Genomic DNA, 26,413 nt, shown 5'->3' on the forward strand with positions numbered 1-26,413 from the left:
TTAACACATTATTAATGCTGTTATGTCTTGTGTTTATTTTTGCTTTCCAAGTCTTGTGCTATAACTCTCTTAGGGACCAGAAAGAGAAGGTTGAACTGGGAGAAGGCAACAGATCCACTGGACACGTTATTATCAGTGTTCTATGAAAAATGGAAATAAGAGTGTTCATGGTGTGATTATAGGACAGAGGCCATAAGTCTCTGAGGTTGTAAACCTCACTGTGAATGTTAATCATGTTTTATATTTTGTTCACGTGTTATCATTGTTTGTTCATTTATAAGTCATTTCCAAGATGATGTAAGTTGAACAGTAGGAAACTATTGTTCAAGAGGGTGGACTGTTGGGTTCTGAGAATATGAAATATACTTATTCATGTCACTGAGGAAGATCCACAAAGTATCAAAATACAGAGAGGTGTTGGTAAAGGTATATTGTCCTGCTAATAGCCCATAATTGGCTATTATAATACTGTACATGGTGTCCAGGTCAGATTAACCAAAACATTTATTTATTAAAGACAATCAAAAGGAATGTTGGTACTTATTTTTATCCAAATCCATGCCTCCATGCTTTTTGTAGGTGCCGCTATATGACAGTGCCATCAACTTGATAATATATAACAATATTTTGGAGATTATTTACTTTTCAAAAAAAACAAAGGTGAGAGATTGTAATCTGAATAAAGGCCAAAATAATATTTGTAAAGGCCAAAACATTTATTTCTGTTTTTAGAGGGAGAAACGCTGGGCCAATTGTGCGCTTCCCTATGGGACTCCCAATCACGGTCAGATGTGATACATAATAATAATAATTTTTGTTGTATTATTAGTTGTCTTTACTGGTGTATTAAACTGAAATTGCAACCAATCACGGCCGGGTGTGATACAGCCAACCTAACTAAGAAATACATTTGACGATAGAATTCTCCCCCTACCCTCCTTCTAGGCAAGTCTATTGTACTGTACCTGCTAATAACCATAATGGTGCTGTAGATCGTCACTGTGTATGTTTGAAATAATATTTTCCAGTAAGCAACAATTTGTTTACCTTCATTAGACAACTTTGTTCCAATATTTCTGTAATTCAGTGATATGTATTCCCACAATAATTTGTGGATCCATAACTACATAAACATCAGCATTTTGAAAGAGTATTGTTGGGTTCTGAGAATATGAAATATACTTATTCATGTCACTGAGGAAGAGAGGGTAATGTATAACGTTTACATTATGTCAGGATATGTTATTGTTAGCCATCAGGGATCCTATGGGAAGGATCCTCTGGGAGGAGAAGAGACAGTCTGGTACCAATCAACATGACAGCCTTGAGTTGGGGAGGAGTGAGCACTTTGGGATAGAGGTCAGGTCAGATGAAGTGAGGAAGAACAGATGTCACTAAGGTTCTGTCTAGCAACAGCGATGCATTGGCTGTTCAGATGGTAGGAGGAGACAGCCTAGGAGAAAGGGTTAAATATCAGTGCTTGTGTGAAAAATGTCTGTCTGATGCAGCTGTATTGACCCAATGGGCGAATAAACTTGGTTTAAGCTTCCATAGTGTCCGTCGAGTTCTTACTCTGATAATTAGAACCTAACAGTTTTTTTATAATGATTTTATTAATGAAAGCAGGTAGCCTAGTTAGAGTGTTGGGCCAATAACCGAAAGGTCGCTGGATCGAATCCTTGAGCTCCTGAGCAAGGCAGTAAACCCACTGTTAACCCACTGTAAATAATTCTAAATAACAAACTGGCTTTATTTACAAATTAGTAACAATGTCACACCCCGTGTTCAAAAGCATAATCAGTGCTCTAATTCCCCCTTGCGCTGGTCTGGAGCAATGAAGTGGTGACGCAGGGTACTGTACTAAACCACACATTACCTCTAAGTCCCGCAGCATAATCACAAAACTTTTAGTGGAGCAACCACTGTATCTAATCAAAATGAATCCACAGATTGCGAGATGAAGATAAATACTTTTACTAAGAGTATTAGTATATTAGTAATTGAGTTACCCGGTCTCTCCAGATCTCCCAACAGTTCTAGTTCTAGGGTCAATTTTAGATCAATGTTATGCATTTTCAGCCATTTCTGAACTTGAGACCAGAAACAGGCCACCTGAGGGCAATACCAACAGCTGTCAACATCCTGGTCCTCATATGAAACTGGTATACTTTCTTAATAGGTAGGGGTTATTTTCTTTGAATGCTTCCCGAGTGGCGCAGTGGTCTAAGGCACTGCATCACAGTGCTAGCTCTGGCACACTAGATTCTGGGTTTGAGTCCAGGCTCTGTCGCAACCGGGAGACCCATGGGGTGGCGCACAATTGACCAAGCGTCGTCCAGGTTAGGGGAGGGTTTGGCCGACAGGAGTGTCCTTGTTTTGCACTAGTGACTCTTGTGGCAGTGCACGCTGACACAGTCGCAAGGTGTACTCCTGCTTCCTCCTGTTTCCTGCCTCATGATGCCATCTATTTTGTGAAGACCACCAGTCCCTCCTGCAGCAAAGCACCCCCACAACATGATACTGCCACCCCGTGCTTCACGGTTGGGATGGTGGTCTTTGGCTTGCAAGCCTCCCCTTTTTTCCTCCAAACATAACAATGGCCATTATGGCTAAACAGTTCTATTTCTGTTTCATCAGACCAGAGGACATTTCTCCAAAAAGTATGACCTTTGTCCCCATGTGCAGTTGCAAACCGTATTCTGGCTTTTTTATGGCAGTGTCACGATCGCCGTAAGAAGTGCACCAAAGCGCAGCGTGATGTGAATGCATCATTTTAATGGATGACGAAAACACAAAGAAAACTGAACAAAACAATAAATGAACAACGACCGTGACGCTATATATGAAATGTGCTGACACAAACACTACACATAGACAATCACCCACAACACACAATGACCAAACAGGCCACCTAAATATGGTTCCCAATCAAAGACAACGACTAACACCTGCCTCTGATTGAGAACCATATCAGGCCAAACACAGAAACAGACAAACTAGACATCCAACATAGAATGCCCACTCAGATCACACCCTGACCAAACAAAACATAGAAACATACAAAGCAAACTATGATCAGGGCGTGACGGGCAGTTTTGGAGCAGTGGCTTCTTCCTTGCTGAGCGACATTTAAGATTGTGTTGATATAGGAATCGTTTTTACTGTGGATAAATATACTTTTGTACCGGTTTCCTCCAGCATCTTCACAAGGTCCATTGCTGTTGTTCTGGGATTGATTTGTACTTTTCTCACCAAAGTACGTTCATCTCAGGAAGGAGACAGAACGTTCGCATCTCCTTCCTGAGCGGTATGATGGCAGTATGGTCCCATGGTGTTTATACTTGTGTACTATTGTTTGTACAGATGAACGTGGTACTTTCAGGCATTTGAAATAGCTTCCAAGGATGAACCAGACTTGTGGAGGTCTACAAATGTTTTTCTTAGGTCTTGGCTGATTTATTTTGCTTTTCCCATGATGTCAAGCAAAGAGGCAGTGAGTTTGAAGGTATGCCTTGAAATACATCCACAGGTACACCTCCAATTGACTCAAATTATGTCAATTAGCCTATCAGAAGCTTCTAAAGCCATGACATCATTTTCTGGAATTTCCCAAGCTGTTTAAAGGCACAGTCAACTTAGTGTATGTAAACTTCTGACCAACTGGAATTGTGAAACAGTGAATTATAAGTGAAATAATCTGTCTGTAAACAATTTTTGGAAAAATGACTTGTGTCATGCACAAAGTAGATGTCCTAACCGACTTGCCAAAACTATAGTTTGTTAACAAGAAATTTGTGGAGTGGTTGAAAAACAAGTTTTAATGACTCCAACCTAAGTGTATGTAAACTTCCGACTTCAACTGTATATAAGATTTTATAGAGGACAAAATCTGCAAGCCATGTGTGTAGCTAGCTTGCTACCTTGATTTCTGTCAGATGTGCAGGAGAACAAGGGATTACATCCTTGAGTAAATCTAAAAAGTCTAGTTCCATTAGGAAAAGGAGGTCAGGTGCATTAGGTCTGGGTCTGAACACAGTCATCCAGATAGACACTCAGAGAGCAGTAGGGGACATGAGTGCAGACAAAGCAGGACCCTAATGCACAGGCTCTGAAAAAAACGTGCCACTGTGATTTCTCTTTAACTCTGTATAGCATCTTGGTGCTTGGCCACACTCAAATCCCGAAGCCTTCTTGAGTTATTTCTAGTTAATCGTTAACCCTCTGTGCGCCGGAATTCTATAATTACTAGAATGGCCATGGCTGACATTTTGACCGTATAAATATTCCATAATAAATAACAAATGCATTTATTCTGTTAAAATAGGCCATAAGAAACCTCAGGACATGAAATGTAAATTGTATTCAGTCCGAAAATGTATTGATTGATCCAGAAGTGCATAGATTGTAAATACTAAAATAAGAAGATGGTGCTTTTTCTGACTTCACAGCTTGGAATAGCTCATTATCCCAATCCCTCTCAGACCAGCTTGAGCACATCCAAAAGTGTGCTTGCCGCATCATCCTGGGCACTGCATATGTGAGGTACACCGATGCACTGGAGACACTGGCACTGCAAACACTTGAAGAGCAAAGAGAGCAGCTGTGCCTGGATATTGCAATCTCTCACTACAAGTCCCCCTTCCGTGACTGGTTAGTTGCTTGTCTAAGTTTCCATCCAATTCTAAAATCCGCATATGTGCATTTTCCCACCAGAGCTGTGTTTCCATTAAATTGACTTGTTGCGGATAAAAGTTGTGTGTGATAACGTAGTGTACATACAAAGCACTTTTAACCTTAAATTTCCATGTACCGAATAGAAAGCAAGAGTTTTTTTCTACCAATGGTTTTGTTACAAAAACTGCTGCAATAAATAGCATACTTGCCCAATCTGGTTTTGGCGCATGCCCTCTAGACTACAGTTCACTGATAAAGTGGACATGGTAGGTTATATTGATGAGATATTGAAGAGCAAGATACTTTTTATTTGATCATTGCCAACCAAGAACCGATCATCATGCCACCAGCATTCAAATAATAACCATGATATTTATTTATTTATTGTAGGCCTACATATGACTTATGGAAATAGTGTACCACTTAAGTTTTTAGTTGTTCCTTTCACAGTCATTAGGTGTTCCGCAAAGGCTTTCTTACCTCCAGAGTGGGGTGGTGGGCCACAGAGTAGGACCACTCCTTGGCCCTCACGAACCCTCACTGGACTTCGACTCTGTGTCTTGAAATTCTCCAAGTCTGTTTCAGAGAGACAAAAGGAATAGGCCAAAATGATCAAGCAGTATTCTACTGAATTTATGAAGCAATGGCAATAGCCATTATAGCCATAACCAAATATTGACATAGTAGTTAATCTATCATTGGTAGTGTGGAACACCATGCAGTGACTTGACATTATACAAATTGATATAGCCCCAAACACAGCTCATGTCTTTTTGTCTAATACTCCCTTTTAACAGTGAGTCATTGGTTATTCTAAGGACTACAATTTCAGCTTTTGGGACACAAATTGTACTATAGTATTATATTAATGTATCATAATTTATTATTCTTGAGCATCTTCCTCATTGGGTTAAATGGCAGTATCCGACACCTTTGGACAACTTTGTGAGACAATAATTTCTTCCGGTGTACTTACAGAACTGTTCAATCCCAAGCACCTCCAGCATGCGGAAAGCCCTTCCTCAAGTATAAGTCACACATGAGTGATTTTAATTGAAACTATGTATTGTTATCACTTTCTGTGTTTCATTCATTACTTTCCTCATTGCACACGTTCCAGCAACAATTAAACGGCTATGAGATTGAAATAGCATGTGTATGGCAACCATTTACTTCTTGACAACCTACTCGGGAAATAGGACAACAATCCACATCTGTCTTTTCTCTGCTGTTGTTGCTCTTGTAGATATCTAAGAGCCTATACTGCAAAATAGCAAACCAAAGTAACCAATAATGCCATAATCAAGAGAGAATGGAAATAGAAAGAAGAATAATGTACTGTAACACCTACTTCCCCATGAATACATGAACTTAATGAGAACACTGCCTCAATTAACAGATTCATTTGAGAAGTCTGTATAATATTGGGGAATTATGTCACCATGTCTGTGTGATGCTTCAGGGACATCTGTGCCACACCTAAGCAAGATTTATGTGAAACACTTCTAGATCGATTCTAAGTCTTGAATACCATGAGTGATTAGTTCTGCTTTAGGAAGCAGTTTAAATTGGGAATTACAGAGCCCACTGATTAATTAAAAGTATAAAGAGGTCAGGTACAGTAATGAATGTCCTCAAGGCTATGGGATAACTTTGTTATAAAGGCCTGTTTTTCTTATTTCCCATATTCTTGAATTCCCCTTTAACCTGTAAACATACATTTAGACACTTAGATTGTTGAGGCAGTCTTGTTGAGGCACAAAATTGTGTTTCTATGTTTTATCAGGTGCATAAGTATTCAGCATTTGAGAGGCATGATTAGGTGGATTTGGAAAACAACCAAATCTCAAGACGCCACTGAAATGACTTTGTTAAAGAAAGTCATTGCTATCATCAAAGTTATCTTTCCCTATGACAACATGAAAGCGAGTGTCAGGTTAGTGCTTACAATCAACTATTGGCACATTGGAATTTCTAACAACATGTCCTGTGTTTTCAGAACTAACGAGGTTTAAGAACTAACTGAACACAGTGTATAATTCCAAAAAGTATTAACATTTAAAATAAAACTTTCTCAAAGTGAGTATTAAAATAAATATTTATTTGACAAAAATCCCTGAAGCTAGGTGAAATCTGTATATGAGCAGTATTTCCCTATAGCACCTAATAATATTACTACACCACCGTGAAGTGGGAAAAAACGGTCAATATTCTCATAGTGTGAAACGCAAATGAGCTGGACACACTAAAGCCAGCCATGCCTGATAAACCAAACTGTTCTGCAACCCCTGGATTATATTGTCAAGCCTTTCAAAGACATACCTCTGTGTGCTTTTTCATTGCCTAATTCAAGCTATTTTGAGTGCTTTCAGGTCCATGAAATTGGATGTGAATTAGCATTTTGTGACTTAATGCAATGAATCAGAGGAGATTGTATCAAAAGAGAATGTGAGTAACTTTTGTTGTGGTGTGAACGAGAGCATTAACCAACAGTCATGGCTTGTCCTTCACAGTTATTTAATATTGAGTCATATTACTGTAGAAAGTACCACTCAAACCACTTTCATAGCCTAAAATGTAAATGTTATGGTTTACCGCTTTGAATAGTTTATATGATATGATACTGTTCCCATCTCTTCATTAATCTATGTTCTACTTATTCAAAAAGTGAGCAACACACAATTTTGCAGTGAGCACTCAGAAATAAGTACGATATTACAAGACTGAGACACTTTACAGCAGGGATATTCAACTCTTACCCGATGAGGTCAAGAGGCTGCTGGTTTTCTGGTCAAACTGACAATTAACTGCGCCCACCTGGCATCCCAAGTCTAAATCTGTCCCTGATTACAACAAATGCTGTGGAACTGCCTTTGAGGTCCAGAATTGAGTTTGAGAAATGTACACTATGACATCAAAAACGTTAATTGAGAAACTCTTTACAATTGTTCTCTAGCATTGTGTGATAAATTCCTGTTTTAAAAAAATGGTATGTTTGAAATGCAGATAGCTAGAGCTCTGATATATTTTGGACAGGCCAAGACTGTGAGTGCTGTTCATGTCCCCACTCTCTGATTGCTATAAAACTAAATAAGGATGTAATTTTCTCTTGAGGCGAAAGTGTGGATGTTATGAAAGGGACTTGATAGAAATGAAGGAAGGCGTTTGTTAAAAACAAGAGATAGAAATCAGATCTACTTGTGAAATGGATTGTAATGTCAGACAGACACTGGAAAACAAATATGCAAATGATGTGCAATTGTGAGCCTGAACTAAAGAAGAGATATAAAATCTGATGCTCCTAAAATACAAGTGAATTGCATCCTGTGCAGTTTCTTAAATACAGTTATTTCACCATTCAATAATTAAGCACAGAGCTAACAACATTGCATCTGGAGCATATCATGCTCATTCTCTTGGGTACAAATTAAAAGGTTATTCCTGCAATATGGCAGTTACAATCTGTGGAGTAATGTTATATTTTACCACAGCAGAGTCGAGAGACTTTCAATTATATAAATCCCAAAGAGATTACAGAATTCAATCTGCCCCTAGAACAAGTGAGATTATTCCAGTGCACACAACAGACGAGCAGAGGCTTTTAAAACATTTCACCACAGTATTGTCAGTGGAATCATCAACCTTTAAATGTTCTGATATGTTAAGCCCATATTAGATGGTGAAAGATTGTCCACAGTTTATATGGCTCAGCCCACAGGCTGGTGGTGGATGAAGGGCTGCCATGTAGCCCTAACACAATCACTCTTTGTGCCTACATTTTTATAAAAATATATATATTTGTTCAATTTAACAATTTAAATTTGTACAAATGTACATTAATACGCATAGTGCGAATTGGAAATGTGTTTTTTTGCATATCCCAACTCCCCCTGAGACGCCCTCAGAGAGTTGGGTCACAGCCAGGGTCATCATTATCCAGCAGCCCTGGAGTAATTAGGGTTAAGTGCCTTGCTCAAGCGCACATTAACAGATTTTCACCTTGTCGGCTAAGGATTTGAACTAGCGACCTTTCGGGTACTGGCCCAACGCTAGTATACCTGCCACCCTATATATGATATATTATATACGGATATCTTACTAATCTTGGTAACGCTGAGCCAGCAAAATACCAATTAAAAGACCAACTTCAGTAGCCACAAGAGCTTATGTGCCTACAACTTTATATTTTAAACCAATGCTTTTCATGGTCCAACTGCATCATGTGCAACACCTACAGTGAGTTCTAAAAAGATTGACACCTTTGATAAAGATGAGCAAAAGTGACTATATAAGATACATAATTCAAATACTGAGCTACAGTATATTGCATGTGTTATCAAGGTGAGTTATTGAAACGTACTGAAAACAGGGGTGTCAATAATTGTACATGTCCTGATCTGTTTCACCTGTTTCTTGTGTTTGTCTCCACCCCCTCCAGGTGTTGCTTATTTTCCCGAGTGTATTTATCCCTGAGTTTCCTGTCTCTCTGTGCCGGTTCGTCTTGCATGTTTTCAAGTCAAGCAGCATGTTTTCCCGTGCTCCTGCTTTCTATTTATCTTTTGCTAGTCCTCCCGGTTTTGACCCTTGCCTGTTTTCTGGACTCCATTCCAGCCTGCCTTACCATTCTGCCTGCCTTGACCTTGAGCCTGCCTGCCACTCTGTACATCCTGGACTCTGAACTGGTTTTGGCCTTCTGCCTGTCCACGAACATTCTCTTGCCTACCCCTTTTGGATTGTTAATAAATATCAGACTCTAACCATCTGCCTCCTCTGTCTGCATCTGGGTCTCGCCTTGTGCCTTGATAGTATTATACTGAACAAAAATATAAACGCAACATTCAACAATTTCAAAAACTTTACTGAGTTACGGTTCATATAAGGAAATCAGTCAATTGAAATACATTTATTAGGCCTTAATCTATAGATTTCACATGACTGAGAATGAAGATATGCATCTGTTGGTCACAGATACAGTACCTTAAAAAAGGTAGGGGCGTGGATCAGAAAAGCAATCACTATCGGGTGTGACCACCATTCACCTCACGCAGAGCGGAGGTTGTTGGTTGAGTCCTGTGGAATGTTGTCCCACTCCTCTTCAATGGCTGTGCGAAGTTGCAGGATATTGGTGGGAACTGGAACATGCTGTCGTACACGTCGATCCAGAGCACCCCAAACATGCTTAATGGGTGACATGTCTGGTGGGCACGCAGGCCATGGAAGAACTAGGACATTTTCAGCTTCCAGGAATTGTGTACAGATCCTTGCGACATGGGGTCATTCATTATCATGCTGAAACACGAGGTGATGGTGGCGGATGAATGGCATGGCATACTCACCAGATATGCCCCACCCATTGAGAATTGTGGGATGCTCTGGATCAACATGTACGACACCGTGTTCCAGTTCCCACCTATATCCAGCAACTTCGCACAGTCATTGAAGAGGAGTGGGACAACATTCCACAGGCCACAATCAACAGCCTGATCAACTCTATGTGAAGGAGATGTGTCACGCTGCATGAAGCAAATGGTGCTCACACCAGATACTGACTGGTTTTTGGATCCATGCGCTTACTTTTTATGTATCTGTGACTAACAGATGCATATCTGTATTCACAGTCATGTGAAATCCATACACTCTTAGAAAGTGGAGAACCCTTTGGAGAACCCATAGGATAACCCTTTGAAGAACCCTTTTTGGTTCCAGGTAGAACCATTTTGGTTCCATGTAGAACCCTCTACACAGACCAAAAAAGGGTTCTCTTATGGGGACAGCCAAATAACCCTTTTTGAACCCTTTTTGTAAGAGTGTAGATAAGGGCCTAATTAATTTATTTAAATTGACTGATATCCTTATATAGACTGTAACTGATTAAAATCTTTGAAATTGCTGTATCTTGTATTTATATTTTTGTTCAATATATGTTACATCTTTGTTACATTACATCCTATTTTATAAAAAATCAAAGCCTAAAAGAGGGACAAAAAAGCACTCCAGGTGCTTCTGGTCTGGTCCAAGTCTTTTACAAATGACATGATACAGACTTTCAAAACAGGCTTCTCCTCAATTCATTATTACTCTGACCCAGCGCCGTTCAATCATTCTGCAGGATTAATTAAGTTATACCAAGAGCAACAAATAAGATGGATGACACATCACCGCAGATACTTGTCCTTGTCAGTTGACAAAACCCACAGGTCCCAGGTCAGAGCCAGGCAATGGACGAGACCAATCACAGTGACATACAGTGCAGGTCAAACCTTGAAAATTGGTAGGAAATATGAATATGATACACTGCCTGGTGTAGACATTTGGTGTCAGCGGTGGGATTCACGTGAATATGATATACTGCTTTGTGGGGACTCGTGACTCAAATGCACCCATTAGAAGCCAGCTAAATACCCGGGGTGCTCTCACAAGGATCATCCCTAGGTCTGCTAAAAGGAAACAGACGTCAGAATTCAATCTGGATGCACCATCTGTTCTCAGAGGTTCACGCTGTCATTTTAGATGGGATTCCCGTCAGAGCAGAGGCCCTGAGTTTACCTTGCCATCAGAGATGCCGAAGACTTAAAATGTGATAGATGAAGACTGTAAAACATCAGTTATATAGCTGCTGTCAAGGCCCCCGACAATCGCACCCTCTTCATCCCAAACCTACTCTTTGGTAGAGCTGTTGCATTTAGGGCTGTTACGGTGACCGTATTACCTTCACACCGACAGTCACGAGTCATGACCGCAGTCAAATTCCACGTGACCATTGAGTCACAGTAACTAGGCTTCTCCAAAACTGCGCTCTGATGCCGCTAATGGTCATTTGTAGACTACCAAACTAACCAGTCGCCAATGGCCTGGTACTCAGCGCTCTATTGTCCCTCTAATCCCTCTGGCATCAATGCAAAAGCTTGAAAATCAAAACAAACACTTCATGAGAGCTTTGGCATTCAGAGTTCGAGCGGAATAGGATAACCTGTTGAACAGCGAGAGCCAGCTCCTTATAGCTGGTTGATACATGTAATTTCTATAAGCCCATGTTGCACTATATTTCTACAGACTATGCTATGCAATTGCGTGAGAAAACAGAGGTTTGATGGCCTCCATTAAAAAGAGAAGGATCCTATCAGTTTTCAATAGACTATATTTATTTCTCAACTCTCCTAATATTGAGCACAATGCTTCGCTTTAAGACTGGAGTAGTCTACCTGACTGGCATGAAAATTAACTGCGGGAAAAGCTTCCTCCACAAGCTATTCAAGTGCATATGAATTACATGTATTTTCCCCCCTGCCCGTGTTCTGACAGGTGCATGATAATGGCCCATTCTAAATCCAAACTAATTTCGCACATATATTACTTAGTATATGTAAAGACAATATTAAATTGAGAATAGTCTGATGGGTGAGAATATTATCACTTTTGAATGATGCCCATCGTGTGCAGTCCAAGGCAGGACCCCTGGAACATGGTTGGAGAGCACATAGCCTACAGAGTCTAATGAAACATGTGTTCTTATAAGCCCAGTCATTGCTCAATCGACCTGTGAAAACAGACTTATGACTCGCCACTATTTAAAAAAGGATCCCATTTTTCTCGTGCTGCTATATTTATTACCAAATGAATCTGCTTTACAACCGATGTAGCTTACCTGGCATATTAAAAACGCAACTTTACGGAACCTCCAATCACTATTTGAGTGCAGGCTATGGATGAAATGATGTTTTTGTGGGCCATTCTAAATAAAAAATGATTCCACACACATATTAGTAGGCTATGAGAATATTATCAAGTGCTTGTCAAATTATGAATGAGAGACTGCGCAAGAAACAGAGCAGAGCTCATGCTTTTCATGCAACTTTTAAAAAAACATCATTAGAGTCACATCATGCAGCCTTAGAATGTATTAGAAATCAAAACATATAGTCTAAGGTTTGTATCGCAACTAACGTTGCATAAATAACTGTAAATTAGGCATATAGGAGGACCTGCTTCAAATGAACACTTTGTTAACCGCTCAACTGTAACGGTCGTCGGTGGAAGAAGGTGAGGGCCAGGCGCAGCGTGGTACGTGTTCATGTTATTTATTTCAACTGAACACTATCAAACAAAGAAACAAAACGCACAACCGAAACAGCTCCGTCAGGTGCAAAACACACTAAACAGAAAATATAATCAGGGTGAAAACAGGCTGCCTAAGTATGGTTCTCAATCAGAGACAACGATTGACAGCTGCCTCTGATTGAGAACCATACCAGGCCAAACACAGAATACCAAATCATAGAAAAAAGAACACCGACTGCCCACCCAACTCACGCCCTGACCATACTAAAACAAAGACATCACAAAGGAACTAAGGTCGGAACGTGACATCAACACAGCACACTCCCTTGGAAATCATTTTGGGAAAATATCCTTTCTGTTTTATTCAGCTATGTGGAATTGTATTCTTCTTACTATAAAATAATATAAAATAATGCCACGGGAATTATAAGCAAATCTTGTCTGCTAAATTAACTAGTGTAGCCCACAGCCATACAGCACAGCCAGATCACGGCTTAACATAAGGATGACTCAGAATATGCTATTCTGTTCTTCTGAAATAGGCTACATTGTCTTCATATCACAATGTTTCTTTAGATGTATCTAAAATAAATAATGGTATTATTAAGATGGTGTAGGCTATATTAAATGGATTTATTAGTTTTTTTGAAATGCAGATGTTCCAAAGGTCCGCATCAGTGGATTGTAAACTCTGCCTGGAAGCTCGGAGAGGCTAAACGTTATTATGTTAATTAACTGTCATTTACCGTGAGACTGGCAGTTATTTGCATGACAGTGACCAGTTGACAAAATGTCATGATCGCCACAGCCCTAGTTGCATCTCCTATCACACAGATGTCCCAAGCCACTGTTTAAGCTGGATTAAAGGATCAACTTAGTGACATAATCATGGTTTGCTAACGACTGATGCTTTGTGATAGAATCCACTGCCTTTTTCCTTGGACTGAGAAATATTCCATTTAAACCTTTACTGTATTAAGAGGAAAACTCACAAGCTATATGTAGACTAGCTTCTCTGCTGACGATGGTGCCGAAGGAGTTGGTTGCCAGACACTGGTAGATCCCGACATCCTCCTCTTTGTTCAGATGGCTGATGCGTAGGTTGCCCCCAGTGAGGGCATAGCGTGACCCTGATCTAGGTACAATGAAGGAGTCATTCAGCTTCCACCTGAAAAAGCAAGAGCATTAAAAGGATAAGTTGACAAGAGAACTGTAGGGAAAGTCCACCAGAATGTACAGAATGAGCCTTATATGTGTATGAGTGATCTCATCATAATGCCTGGAAATATTACATAAAGTAAAACATTCACAAGTGTGGGCTACATATTGTAAGCACACAAAAGCAACGACAAACTGGAAGAGGTTACTAGACACAGAACACAAATATGTAGAAAATATACAATCCTCAGACTTACGGACTTATGTATTAAATGCAAATTAAGCTTACATGTGCTAAAAACACATCATATAGTATAGTATTTGGCTAAATGACTAGAAAACACAAATGCGCAATAAACATTGTCTATCAATGTTTTAAGCGATTTTCAATTGAATTTCAAAATGAGAGACACCTAAAGAACGACTTTCATTCCCAACGTTTTCATATTATCGAAGGTGTGTATGATGATGTTCACAACTATCCTATTATTAGGCTGCACAAGCCATAGTGCCACAAACACAACATATCCTATTGCCCAACTCTCGTGTTTCCTTGAAGGTTGCCCAGTTCTGGTTCATTATGCATGTGATCCATACAGTCAGATAGCATAATCACACACTTTCATCATGATCAAATTGCAATCACAACCCAAGACAAGGCAAATTTGTGGCAAATTCCAAATTAAAACAAACGACACAAGGCCCTGTGCTTGTCGCTCCAAACAACACTGAATATAATTGATGTGGGATGTAATCAGTGAGAGACATTACTCATTTGCAACCATAATTCGTTTTCATTAAATTCCTTTCACGCCTTGCTCAATTTAAACATGGGATGAGACCAAAACCAATGGCTGTAAATACTGTCATCATTTTATTTTCCTCAAAAGCAGCCAGACCTCCCTGCTCAATAAGGGAGGCCCTGGGACAAGAATTGTAACCAATTCCTAAACCAACCACAATGATTTTCAAACACCACATGTGGATGTAGCCTATAGCCTACCTAATGATAATGATAACCCAATTTTTTTAAATGAACCGTTGTTCAACCAGCAAAAGACCCTCGAGGATAGAAATCTATTTTTCAATGGGGACCTGGAAAGTCAACAGGAAGTAGTCAGCGTGTAAATACAACACAAGCGCACAATACGATGCATTAAAAACAATCACAAAGGTCAACAACATTTTCCCCTTTCAATGCTTTAAACTCAGCAAGCGATACCCTCTCCTCCAGTTTAAAGTATTTTGCAGCTCGTTCCAACACCAAGGATTATACGAAAATGATAGTTTTCCCATTTCAGTTCTGGCCTTAGGAAGTGTGAAAGATTGTAGCAGCTGAGAACGGGGACTATCAGTTTGTGATTACCTTTTTAGTGAGGGGGACAGGTAAAAAAGCAATAGTCCAAGCAATGCTTTGTACACAAAGATGACCTGTACCAGTGCTTCAGCATTTGTGTAGGAAGAGAGGGCCACTTCACCATATAGATTACAGTGATGGGTGAGTGATCTTGCATTTGTTATAAATCTAAGCATCCTGTGATACACAGTGTCCAGTATCTTAAATCTGCTGGCTGAGGCTTGCATGTAAACAATATCACCATAATCTAGCACAATATCACCATAATCTAGCACAGATTTGTTTTAAAATCCCTTGGATAACCCTACGCTAACCCTATAATAACAGTCCTTTTGATTAAGGGTAATGCGATCAAAGACATTGAATACAGAACAACGCTAGGTGGAATCTGGAACTCAAATGACAAAGCGGTCACCTTAACACTTTTTGGGTGAACAGCTGTCAAGATGCTTGGACATTTTGAGTAATGTAGGATTGTGGTCAATTCAGTTGAATTGGAAAAACCTGAACAACTTTCAGTTCATTTTCTGAATTTCCTGAATTGAAAGCTGAATCTACCCAAACCTTGAAGTCTTGCGCGTGCTTCACAATAATTTGCTACAGTAAGTTAGAACATCTATTCTTCCTGAATCACTGTGCAACATGAAGAGAATTACTGTATTGCTCATCTTCACCATTTTTTTTCTTCTAGATTTTGATTAATTTTGATTATCAAAAGTTACAGAACCTATTCAAATACAGTTTGACCGCACCTCAAAACTGTTAATAATGAACACAAGACAAGTGCATCCACTTAATCCCAACAGTTTGATGTCAAGGAGAGAGAAAATGAACAGAGGAGAGCAAACAAGCCTAACAAGAAAAGCTATCTTTGTGTCCATGAGGAGCTCTTGAGAAATAGCTTTCAGAGACAGAGATAAGGCACAATTATATTGAATATTAGATCCTTTTGTGCTGATTGGAATTCCACAACTCCTTGAGTCAAATAAGCCTGAGGTTTCCATTTCTGAGAGAGAGAGAAAGAGAGAGAGAGAGAGAGAGAGAGAGAGAGAGAGAGAGAGAGAGAGAGAGAGAGAGAGAGAGGCCTATTCAGTGGAGCGGTGCCTAACGGCAGATTGGCTGATTAGATTGATTTATCGATTTGGTTTTGCAGCTGGAATGGCTCCAGACTAGACAAATCAAGGGACCACGGTGACAACTCAGAGGGGGCTTTCAGTGACAGCGGTCGAGGAGTAGTCTTAAGTATGTCTTAAATTAATGTGTCCTTGGCGCCTCCTGAAAAAGAGCTGCTCTATTCTCAGCTCTAAAGACCCATTTGATGTACTATGATGCAGACTGAGTGAAGGACTCTTAACTTTTCCAAACTAATTTCATACACTGGAACAGGTTACTTCAATGTGGTGTGTGTGTGAGTACACTCTGCGCACACACACACAGGTGTACGACTTCAATGTGAGTTGAAGACAGAATTATTAGGTTCCCATCTTTTAGGCTGGTGTCGGAGGCTGCATTGTAGAAACAGATTGCGTAAGTATTCTATCCAGTGGAAGTGATAAGATCTTGTACATTCATTTCAATTTGTGCCCATTAGGCATAACACCCAGGATCTTCAAGCTACATTAACAGCCAAATACGCTGATGTTATGAGGGATCGTTTCAACCTATTGCATATTAAATGCTTGGCTTTGCAATTTGCATTTAATTACAGTGACAAGAGTACAACAGCCGTCATTGTTTGATAGATTGAAAATTAATAGCTTATGCAACTGATGCTCTTTAAAGCAAATCATAATTTGTCATCTGTTTTAATTTGTCATCACTTAAGCTGGTGATCAACGGGGCATCAATACATTCCTAGGACAATGCACTGGGGACAACTCCCGGAGAGGGACAATACACAATACGCAGAGTTTGACAGTGAAGTCCAAACCCTCTGGTCACAAACTAAATTAATCTATGTTGTTTCTACGTTAAAAAAAACAACAACAAAAAACAATGTGATGATGTTGAATTAACGTGGAAAACATAAAGGAATTTCGGAAATGTTTGTCTTTCTTTCACCCAACTTTTAACCTAAATCCAATGACATGGTTCAAATTCCTGATTTCCTTATCAAATATCAATTATCTTGGGTCATCATTAGGCAACAAACAGGGGAAATTTGCCTGATAACGTATCCTGAATTTAATTCCGCTGCTCTATGTATCGCCCCATACATTCAGTCTGAAACTACCATGCTATAAGTCGGTTGTGCTGACATCAAAATGAGGGGCATTGTACAAAACAAATTCATCCGCGATTGAATCTTCTCTAACCAATCAGAATATTCAAGCCAATAACGTGATTCATGATTCTTGTAGGCCCATTCTGGTCCAACCCATCGGTTTCTGGGGCCAATCAGAATGGTCAGAATGTATTTGCGATGGGCAGTCATCGTCATTTTGATGAGTCTCCAACGTCATTTTAGAGAATTTGGCAGTATGTCCAACCGCAGATCACGTGTAACCACAGCAGCCGGGTTTTTCATCTGCGGGATCGTCTGAGACTAGCCACCTGGACAGCTGATGAAACTGTGGGTTTGCACAACCAAAGGATTTCTGCACAAACAGAGAAGCTCATCTGCGTGCTCGTCGTCCTTACCAGGGTCTTGACCTGACTGCAGTTTGATGTCGTAACCAACTTCAGTGGGTGAATACTCACCTTCGATGGCCACTGGCATGCTGAAGAAGTGTGCTCTTCACCGATGAATTCTGGTTTTAACTGTACCGGGCAGATGTGGTCGTTGTGTGGGCGAGCGGTTTGCTGATGTCAACTTTGTGAAATAAGTGCCCCATGGTGGCGGTGGGGTTATGGTATGGGCAGGCATAAGTTATGGATAGCGAACACAATGGCATTATCGATGGTAATTTGAATGCACAGAGATACCGTGACGAGATCCTGATACCCATTCTTTTGCCATTCATCCACCACCACCACAATCACCTCATGTTTCAGCATGATAATGCACGGCTCCATGTCGCAAGGATCTGTCCACACTTCCGGGAAGCTGAAAATGTCCCAGTTATTCCATGGCCTGTATACTCACCAGACATGTCACCCATTGAGCATGTTTGGGAAGATCGACGTGTACGACAGCGTGGTCCAGTTCTCGCCAATATCCAGCAACTTCGCACAGCCATTGAAGAGGAGTGGACCAACAGGCCACAATAAACAGCCTGATCAACACAATGCGAATGAGATGTTTCTCGCTACATGAGGCAAAGGGTGGTCACACCAGATACTGACTGGTTTTCTGATCCACACCCCTAGCTGTTTTACAGGTGACCAACAGATGCATATCTTTATTTCCAGTCATGTGAAATGCATAGATTATATAACTTATTTCAATTGACTGATTTCCTTATATGAACTGTGACTAGGAAAAAACATTGAAATTGTTGCGTGTTGCGTTTATATATTTGTTCAGTGTATATCCAAAGTATTTCTTTCTTTCAGGTAAGAATGCTAGCCGCACATGGCGGGATTTAATTTCCCGTAATTTCCCGTTTAGAGTTCTTAACTACGGTGCCAATATTGTCTGGCACTACATGCTGTTGAAGTGGCTTAGTGAATAGCTATTGAGTCCAATTACATGGAACAACTTCTGCGAAAGGAGTTTATGGAACACAAATCCAATGTGTGGAGTCTTAAACAGAATAAGATGTATTATATTTTCCAGAACAAGTTGGAGTCAGAGAGAAGAACAGGTCCACTTGAGTTGGTTGAGTCACTGATGTGATCTTCCTGTCTGGGTTGGCGCCCCCCCTTGGGTTGTGCCATGGCGGAGATCTTTGTGGGCTATACTCGCCCTTGTCTCAGGATGGTAAGTTGGTGGTTGAAGATATCCCTCTAGTGGTGTGGGGGCTGTGCTTTGGCAAAGTGGGTGGGGTTATATCCTTCCTGTTTGGCCCTGTCAGGGGTATCATCGGATGAGGCCACAGTGTCTCCTGACCCCTCCTGTCTCAGCCTCCAGTATTTATGCTGCAGTAGTTTATGTGTCGGGGGGCTAGGGTCAGTTTGTTATATCTGGAGTACTTCTCCTGTCTCATCCGGTGTCCTGTGTGAATTTAACTATGCTCTCTCTAATTCTCTCTTTCTTTCTCTCTCTCGGAGGACCTGAGCCCTAGGACCATGCCTCAGGACTACCTGCAAATGATGACTCCTTGCTGTCCCCAGTCCACCTGGCCGTGCTGCTGCTCCAGTTTCAACTGTTCTGCCTGCGGCTTTGGAATCCTGACCTGTTCACCGGACGTGCTACCTGTCCCAGACTTGCTGTTTTCAACTCTCTAGAGACAGTAGGAGTGGTAGAGATACTTTTAATGATTGACTATGAAAAGCCAACTGACATTTACTCCTGAGGTACTGACTTGCTGCACCCTCGACAACTACTGTGATTATTATTATTTGACCATACTGGTCATTTATGAACATTTGAACATCTTGGCCATGTTCTGTTATAATCTCCACCCGGCACAGCCAGAAGAGGACTGGCCACCTCTCATAGCCTGGTTCCTCTCTAGGTTTTTTCCTAGGTTTTGGCCTTTCTAGGGAGTTTTTCCTAGCCAACGTGCTTCAACACCTGCATTGCTTGCTGTTTTGGGTTTTAGGCTGGGTTTCTGTACATTACTTTGAGATATCAGCCGATGAAAGAAGAGCTCTATAAATGAATTTGATTTGATTTGATTATTTCCAGATTTCGTTATTGACAAATTAATTCGAAAAGTACAGTAAAGGTCAAATGCACATAAAATCAACAGTGTAATCTTTGAACTCAATCTTGTTTCAGGTGAACGGCTTTTGCTCTAATCTTTGTTCTTAGAATTTCCCTAAAATCTCCAAACTGTTCCCATTCAATTGCTAACATGGACATGCACATGCTTCTTAAATTATTTATTTGAAAAAGCTTTCAATTTGGCCCTGTTCATATAGGCAAATTCCCCATCGTGTAAAGGGTTAAAGTAACCCGTGGTATAATGTGAGATATCATAAAATATGTTTCCATTTATCTCATTAAGACTAACCTGGTTAAAAAAAAGTTAAATGTACACTGCCAAACTTGAAGTAACAGTGACAGCTGGTACCTGTAGAATGGAGGTGGATGTCCCTGGGCCTCACAGCTGAACACCACCTCTCTGATGGTCTCAGTGGGGTGGACGGGAAACACCACACTGCCTGGTTGTTTGGTGAACACAGGCCTCAGCAGGACGTTGTTTCCTGCCAGGAGGAGAAACAGCAACATTATCTAGAAGGAGGGATGGTCTGAATGGGGGGGAGAATAAAGCTGTGATGTAGCCCATCAGCCTGAAAAAGTACCTGTTATTATGATTTTTGACCTAAATTATCATAATTTGGCTATTTGTCTGCTGTCCCATTTCACAGACACCGGTTACAGAATAGTTAAGTGGAATGGCCCATCAATTAAAACACGCACTTGAAAAAAAATAAACCCCCTCCCCCCCACATCTGTTAGAGTTCCATATCAATCTTAGCATGAAAACTCAGAAACCACTCTTGAATTTAGTAGGGTCCTGAGCAAAAGAGAAAAGCTGCTGACAAAACTGTACCACCACCTACAATAGTCGGTGTGGCACTCATTTCTAAACTACACTGCATGGAGGGCATCATGTTTGTCCACTACAGTATGTCACTAATCCCATATAAATGATCTCTCTCATGGATGATGCACATTAAACAAAGTGTTGAAACAAATGCCACAACAACTTTGGGAGTAAAATGGTATTTTTTGAACCCAAAAGCTTTTGCTTGCAAAATTAGGTTGATTTGGAAGAAAATGTTTTTGGAAACAAAAAGAAAACAATAATGTGAAGGAACAAGTTTGGCATCTGCCATGTTTTATGAAATTCTGCACCTCGAGAAAAATACTGAAATAACTGAAATGGAGCTATAGCCCGCATATGTGCTATAGCCCGCATCAACACAATTAGCAGCTCATAAAAATGATTTCCTTACAGAAGATTGAGGCAAAGAGAGTGTGCTGAATAAAGGACAATTTTTGTACTTGGTATATCAGCGCTGTATTGTACCTTAAAACGTGAAGTCTACGAATGTAAATAGCCTACAGTCCCCGGTTATCTCTTAAAAACCATGAGTGGGTTTGACAGTGCAATTAACATGAGTTGAAAAAAAACTTGTTTTGATGTAGGAATAACATGACATTCTTTCCATAGTTACGTAAATATATTTCAATGCCATCTCTTACATAAATGTATTAATGCATAACGCTCTGTTAACACTGACACAACAAAGAAAATGGGGCGTCTACCGTATTCTACTATGACAATTCTTTTTTAGCTCATTAGTAAAGCACTATTGAGTGAATGTAACTGCTGCAAAGATCTACAGGATCTGAACAGCAAAGGAATGACCTGTGGGACTATGGCAGACAACACTTCTTTGAAATAAACATGTCTCTTTCCTCTAGGAAGGAGAATACATTTGCCTTTCTGAGGATACATTTGCATTTTCTCAGAACAGCAGAAAGGTAAGAACACTAGGTAATTTGTGGGGAAGAGATACTGTATTCCAGTCTCAGGGTGTTCAGGTTTATTCCCGGGACTCAGAATAACTCTCAGAGAGAGAATGCTGTTTGACGGGGATCTTCTGTGCACCGATTGTTCTTCTCCTTAAGGATAAACACGTTTGAGAAAGTTACACAAAATGGAAGACAGCCTAATTATAGTCTTTGTTAGATAAGCCTTGTTCCCTGAAGCAGAGCTGAAGTTGATTGATTACCAGAGGACACTTCTTACAGAGAGCTCCATACAAGCACAAACACATACTGTACACAAACACGTAACCATGTAAGCCCCCGGTGAACATAATCATGAAATGAATCGACATTTGCTACAGAGGGAGTGAGTGAACGTGTTGATAAATGACTTGGCTAATCGATGCACACATGTTGCCTCAAGAGGACAGAGATGAAAAAAAAACACAGAGAATACACACTCAGAGTACAGTAGCTGTAAAACGTAAAAGATGCACTCTGCTTCACCATTAGGATGAAGCATCTAGACACTCATGCGTGATATGTTATCAATTAACACAAGTCCTCAAATTGGGGACAGGATGATAGGAATATAATACAAATATTAAAATAATAAAAAGGGAGCAATGCTATCTGCTCTCTGATAGAATTTGAATTCAATCAATCAATCAATCTATCAAATGTATTTATAAAGCCCTTTTTACATCAGCCGATGTCACTAAATACAGAAACCCAGCCTAAAACCCCAAACAGCAAGCAATACAGATGTAGAAGCACGGTGGCTAGGAAAAACTCCCTAGAAAGGCAGGAACCTAGGAAGAAACCTAGAGAGGAACCAGGCTCTGAGGTGTGGCCAGTCCTCTTCTGGCTGTGCCGGGTGGAGATTATAACAGTACATGGCCAAGATGTTCAAATGTTCATAGATGGCCAACAGGGGCAAATAATAATAGTGCTTGTAGAGGGTGCAAAGCTATCTACAAATGTCTATCTATCCCTTGAAATGTTTTTTATCTTTTTTTATTTTTATAAACTAGATATTTACGTATGCATCATTGCATGCATAAGTTTACTCATAGTGAAGAAAAAAAACACATGCATGCACCAACAACCCCACTGAACCATCTATAAAAAAGCAAGTATCAGCCTCTTATAACCTTGATACTTATCCTGTTCTCTTAATCAATCCCAAAGTGGTTTCAGAGTGCAAAGTTAACTCAATTTCTATTAATTTAAATGGGAAATTAATCAGCGTAACTAATATGAGTCTTAACAGGTATGCCCAAGCTGAACCGAGCTGATCTTTGGCAACGCCATGGCAACCGTTCTGAAGAATAACTGTGGGATAATGAGATGGGATGGGATTGAGTTCTCGGGGCTGTGCCTGGGGGGTTAGTCCAAAGTGATGCAAACTCTGTGAAACTTCCCCGTTGCCCAACGGGAATTTATGTAGTAACGCAGTAGGGAGGTAGGAATAATTTCAATCTTGCTTTCTGGTAACAAAGAAAATCAAAAAGTAAAAAGTGCTGTGTTCCAGCATTGTTTGACATAGATAACGTTTTTGGGGGGATTTTGAGAAATAAGAACACTATTTAGGGGCTAAAACCAGTCATTCTTTAAAAGGAAGTTACACTGCATTTCTAAAGGTAGACAGGCTCAGAATACTTACGGGAAGTTTACTGCACAATGCCCCTAGACAGAGACAGAGGTCATTACGAAACTTTATTTTTTTTAAAGCTAGCATCCCTCATATCTCTCACCTGCTGCAAGATGATGATATGTGGCGGGGCTGAGGGCCAGAGACTACACAAGACCGGCATCAGCACAGGGGGAGAGCAAAAGGGTGCTTTGGAGGGCTGAAATATAAACTAATCTCAAATTCAATACGGGCTGACAGCAAATGAATTCAGTGAGCTTACCTCAGCATGAATAAACAGCCACATGGGAAGTCGACTGTGGGGGAGGTATTGGTAGTTTGTGAGGTCCCCAATCCATTCGCTTCAGCTTTGGGTTTTATGCATCAAATAAAAAAGCCAATCTTGCTTTTTAAAGCATCTCTTCCCTCTGTCCCGACAGATAAGATTCACCCTAAATGTCTCTCATTGAGGGGTTCCAAATGTTATTCTGAGGATGTAGGAAGGTTGGGGTGGGATGTAGGAATTAGAGGTTCAGGGCAGTCTACCTGTACTGGAGACATTTGGGGCCAATTTCCTGAGGCCTTCACACAAACAACAAAATAATAAAACTTAATTATGATATTAACTTTGGCTAACAAGTGGAAGGAATAGAAGATGTCATGTGGGGGGATAACAGATACTGTATCATGTGGATGGTATGACAGATATCATGTGGATGGAATGACAGATATCATGTGTTTTCATGCTTGTCATGTGTGATTGCATTTTCACATTGATATCCAAATCACTCACACACACCATACAGAATATAAGGAAATAGGGCCCATATACAGTATGTAATAGGAAGTAAATTATATTCTGGGAATATGCTATCAATACTTAATACTATGTTCTTTGGGGGAAAGAAAACATTGATCAAATCCATCTCCGCACAAGGAATGACAATTTAAAGCGTTGTTGATTTGCTCCATTAAATGTCTATATAAAGTCAAAAACATATGGCTGCTGAGAATGCCATTTGTCATCTAATTACTGTAATAACCCTACCTTTTCATCTCCTACTTTGCTAAGAGGGTTATTTGTCATCTATGAGTTGCTGTGGTCTATACTAATAGTAACATTTATCATTGTTTATTACTGTATATGTCCAACCATACTCCAAGAATGCATGATTATACTATTTGGGGATTTAATTTTGGGGTTTGACAGCAGAGTATATAGTTTTATGGATTCCTTGCCTTTGCTTGATAAATGGTCTAAGAATAATCTGAAATAAATTGTTGCTTTATAGGAAATAAAATGTGGATATTACCGATGGAAAAGTGTTGTACAACTTCCTCATGAGCTTTGGACTAAACAAAGGGGATGTGTCCAATAGGGAGAATTATTTTATATTGCATTTCCTACTGAACACGACCCAGGACTACACACCACGTGGCCATGGTCAAATCTCATTGTGTGTATTACAGACCTGAATTTAAATAGTAAAAAAGACTTTGTGTATGATTGAGCCTGTCTGGAGTGCCAGATGGGTGAAGTTTACACTTATGGCACTATTCCATTGGTTCCATGGCTCCAGGCAAGCAAGCTCAATGAAAGAAGACAAAAACCATTGTAATCAGGAGTGGTGTGCAATACTAGAGCACCATGCTATAATGACAGTGAACAATGACAAACTTAACAACTCTTAACAGTCATATGGGTGAGTAGTTAAGGTGCCATTGTGAGTATTGTTGAGTATTCTGGGTATTGTTGTGACTATTTGAGTATTGTGAGTATTGTTGTAATTATTAGAGCGGCCTTAAAAGCACAATATTTAGAAATTGCTTCGCCATTACCTGATTGCTAAAGTTCTCTCATGTTCACCTAATTTCAGTTTATGTGACAAAACAAGCAATGTATAGTGTAGAGAATCAATGTACCATCTAAACTGCTGTGAAATATATTTAACTTTTATTTAGGCAGGAAAGTCCCATTGAGACCAATGTCTCTTGTGTAACGAAGCCCTGCTTCACAAAACAGTAAACGATATAAAGTACATAACAAGGAGTTAGTGACATAACTACTTCAAAGACAGGAGTACAAAAAACACAAAAATCCCCAAACACAATTATAAAAAACACGCACATTCCTCAGAGAAGAGGTCATGTACCAATACTCTGAACTGCGGGAAAGGCACTTGGGGTCCAATTGTAGGGTTTTCTGAAATGTGTGTTTTAAAAGACAACTTATATCGATCCAAATGCCTAGGCATTTATGAGAAGGGACACGCTCAATTTGGGCTGAATTCAATGTATTTAAATCTGTGGAGTTAATATTGTGGGCGCTACATTGCAGTCAGTACCTGGCTCACTCTCTCACACTGTGTTCCTGTGCTCAATAGGGCATATGACCTTGAATATTAAAATGCTTATCAAGTCTCTCTTGGAATACTAAAACCTTGCACTTACCCACCTTACTCACTCATTCTGTGCTCCTCTGAAACACAGAGGACAGTTGAAATACACCTCTCTGAATATTAAAGCTATGCTAGCTTTATTCCCAACCATACAGTCTACTTTACAAGCTATAATATTATATCTTATTATCCTGATTCTGTGTTCCTTGAATATCATCTTGATGATTATATTCAACCCACTAATCATTTCTAAAATGCCCTTCTAGCCAATCAGATTAATTAATTCTGTGGTATAATCCATGTTAATTACAGGTCACGTGCACAAAAACAATCAGGTCAGATCAGTTAACTAATTCACGCTTAGATATTTCGCAATTGCATTTTAGTCATTTAGCAGACGCTCTTATCCAGAGCGACTTACAGGAGCAATTAGGGTTAAGTGCTTTGCTCAAGGGCACATCGACAGATTTTCCACCTAGTCATCCTAACGCTCCGAATCGCTAGGCTACCTGCACCTATAAATCAAATGGGAAATCAAAACCTTGCGCACTGCCACTAACAGCTCAAATCTACACTTATTTCTATAA

At 40.0% G+C, this 26,413-nt stretch overlaps 1 protein-coding gene across 6 annotated transcripts in view; it reads right to left on the reverse strand.

The window, feature by feature from the left end:
• cntn3a.1 (contactin 3a, tandem duplicate 1) overlaps positions 1 to 26,413 on the reverse strand; it is a 111,302-nt gene that overhangs the window by 67,200 nt on the left and 17,689 nt on the right. For all 6 annotated transcript variants that reach the window (XM_021616086.3, XM_021616085.3, XM_090184558.1 and 3 more), the window contains 3 exons: positions 20,368 to 20,500; positions 13,725 to 13,900; positions 5,155 to 5,250 (listed from right to left, as the gene is read on the reverse strand). In XM_021616086.3, the coding sequence (XP_021471761.1) occupies positions 5,155 to 5,250; positions 13,725 to 13,900; positions 20,368 to 20,500 (405 nt within the window). The remainder of the gene's footprint in view (positions 1 to 5,154; positions 5,251 to 13,724; positions 13,901 to 20,367; positions 20,501 to 26,413) is intronic.

Source organism: Oncorhynchus mykiss, chromosome 9 (assembly GCF_057628025.1).
Source record: "Oncorhynchus mykiss isolate SJ-2025 chromosome 9, ASM5762802v1, whole genome shotgun sequence".
NCBI lineage: Eukaryota > Metazoa > Chordata > Actinopteri > Salmoniformes > Salmonidae > Oncorhynchus > Oncorhynchus mykiss.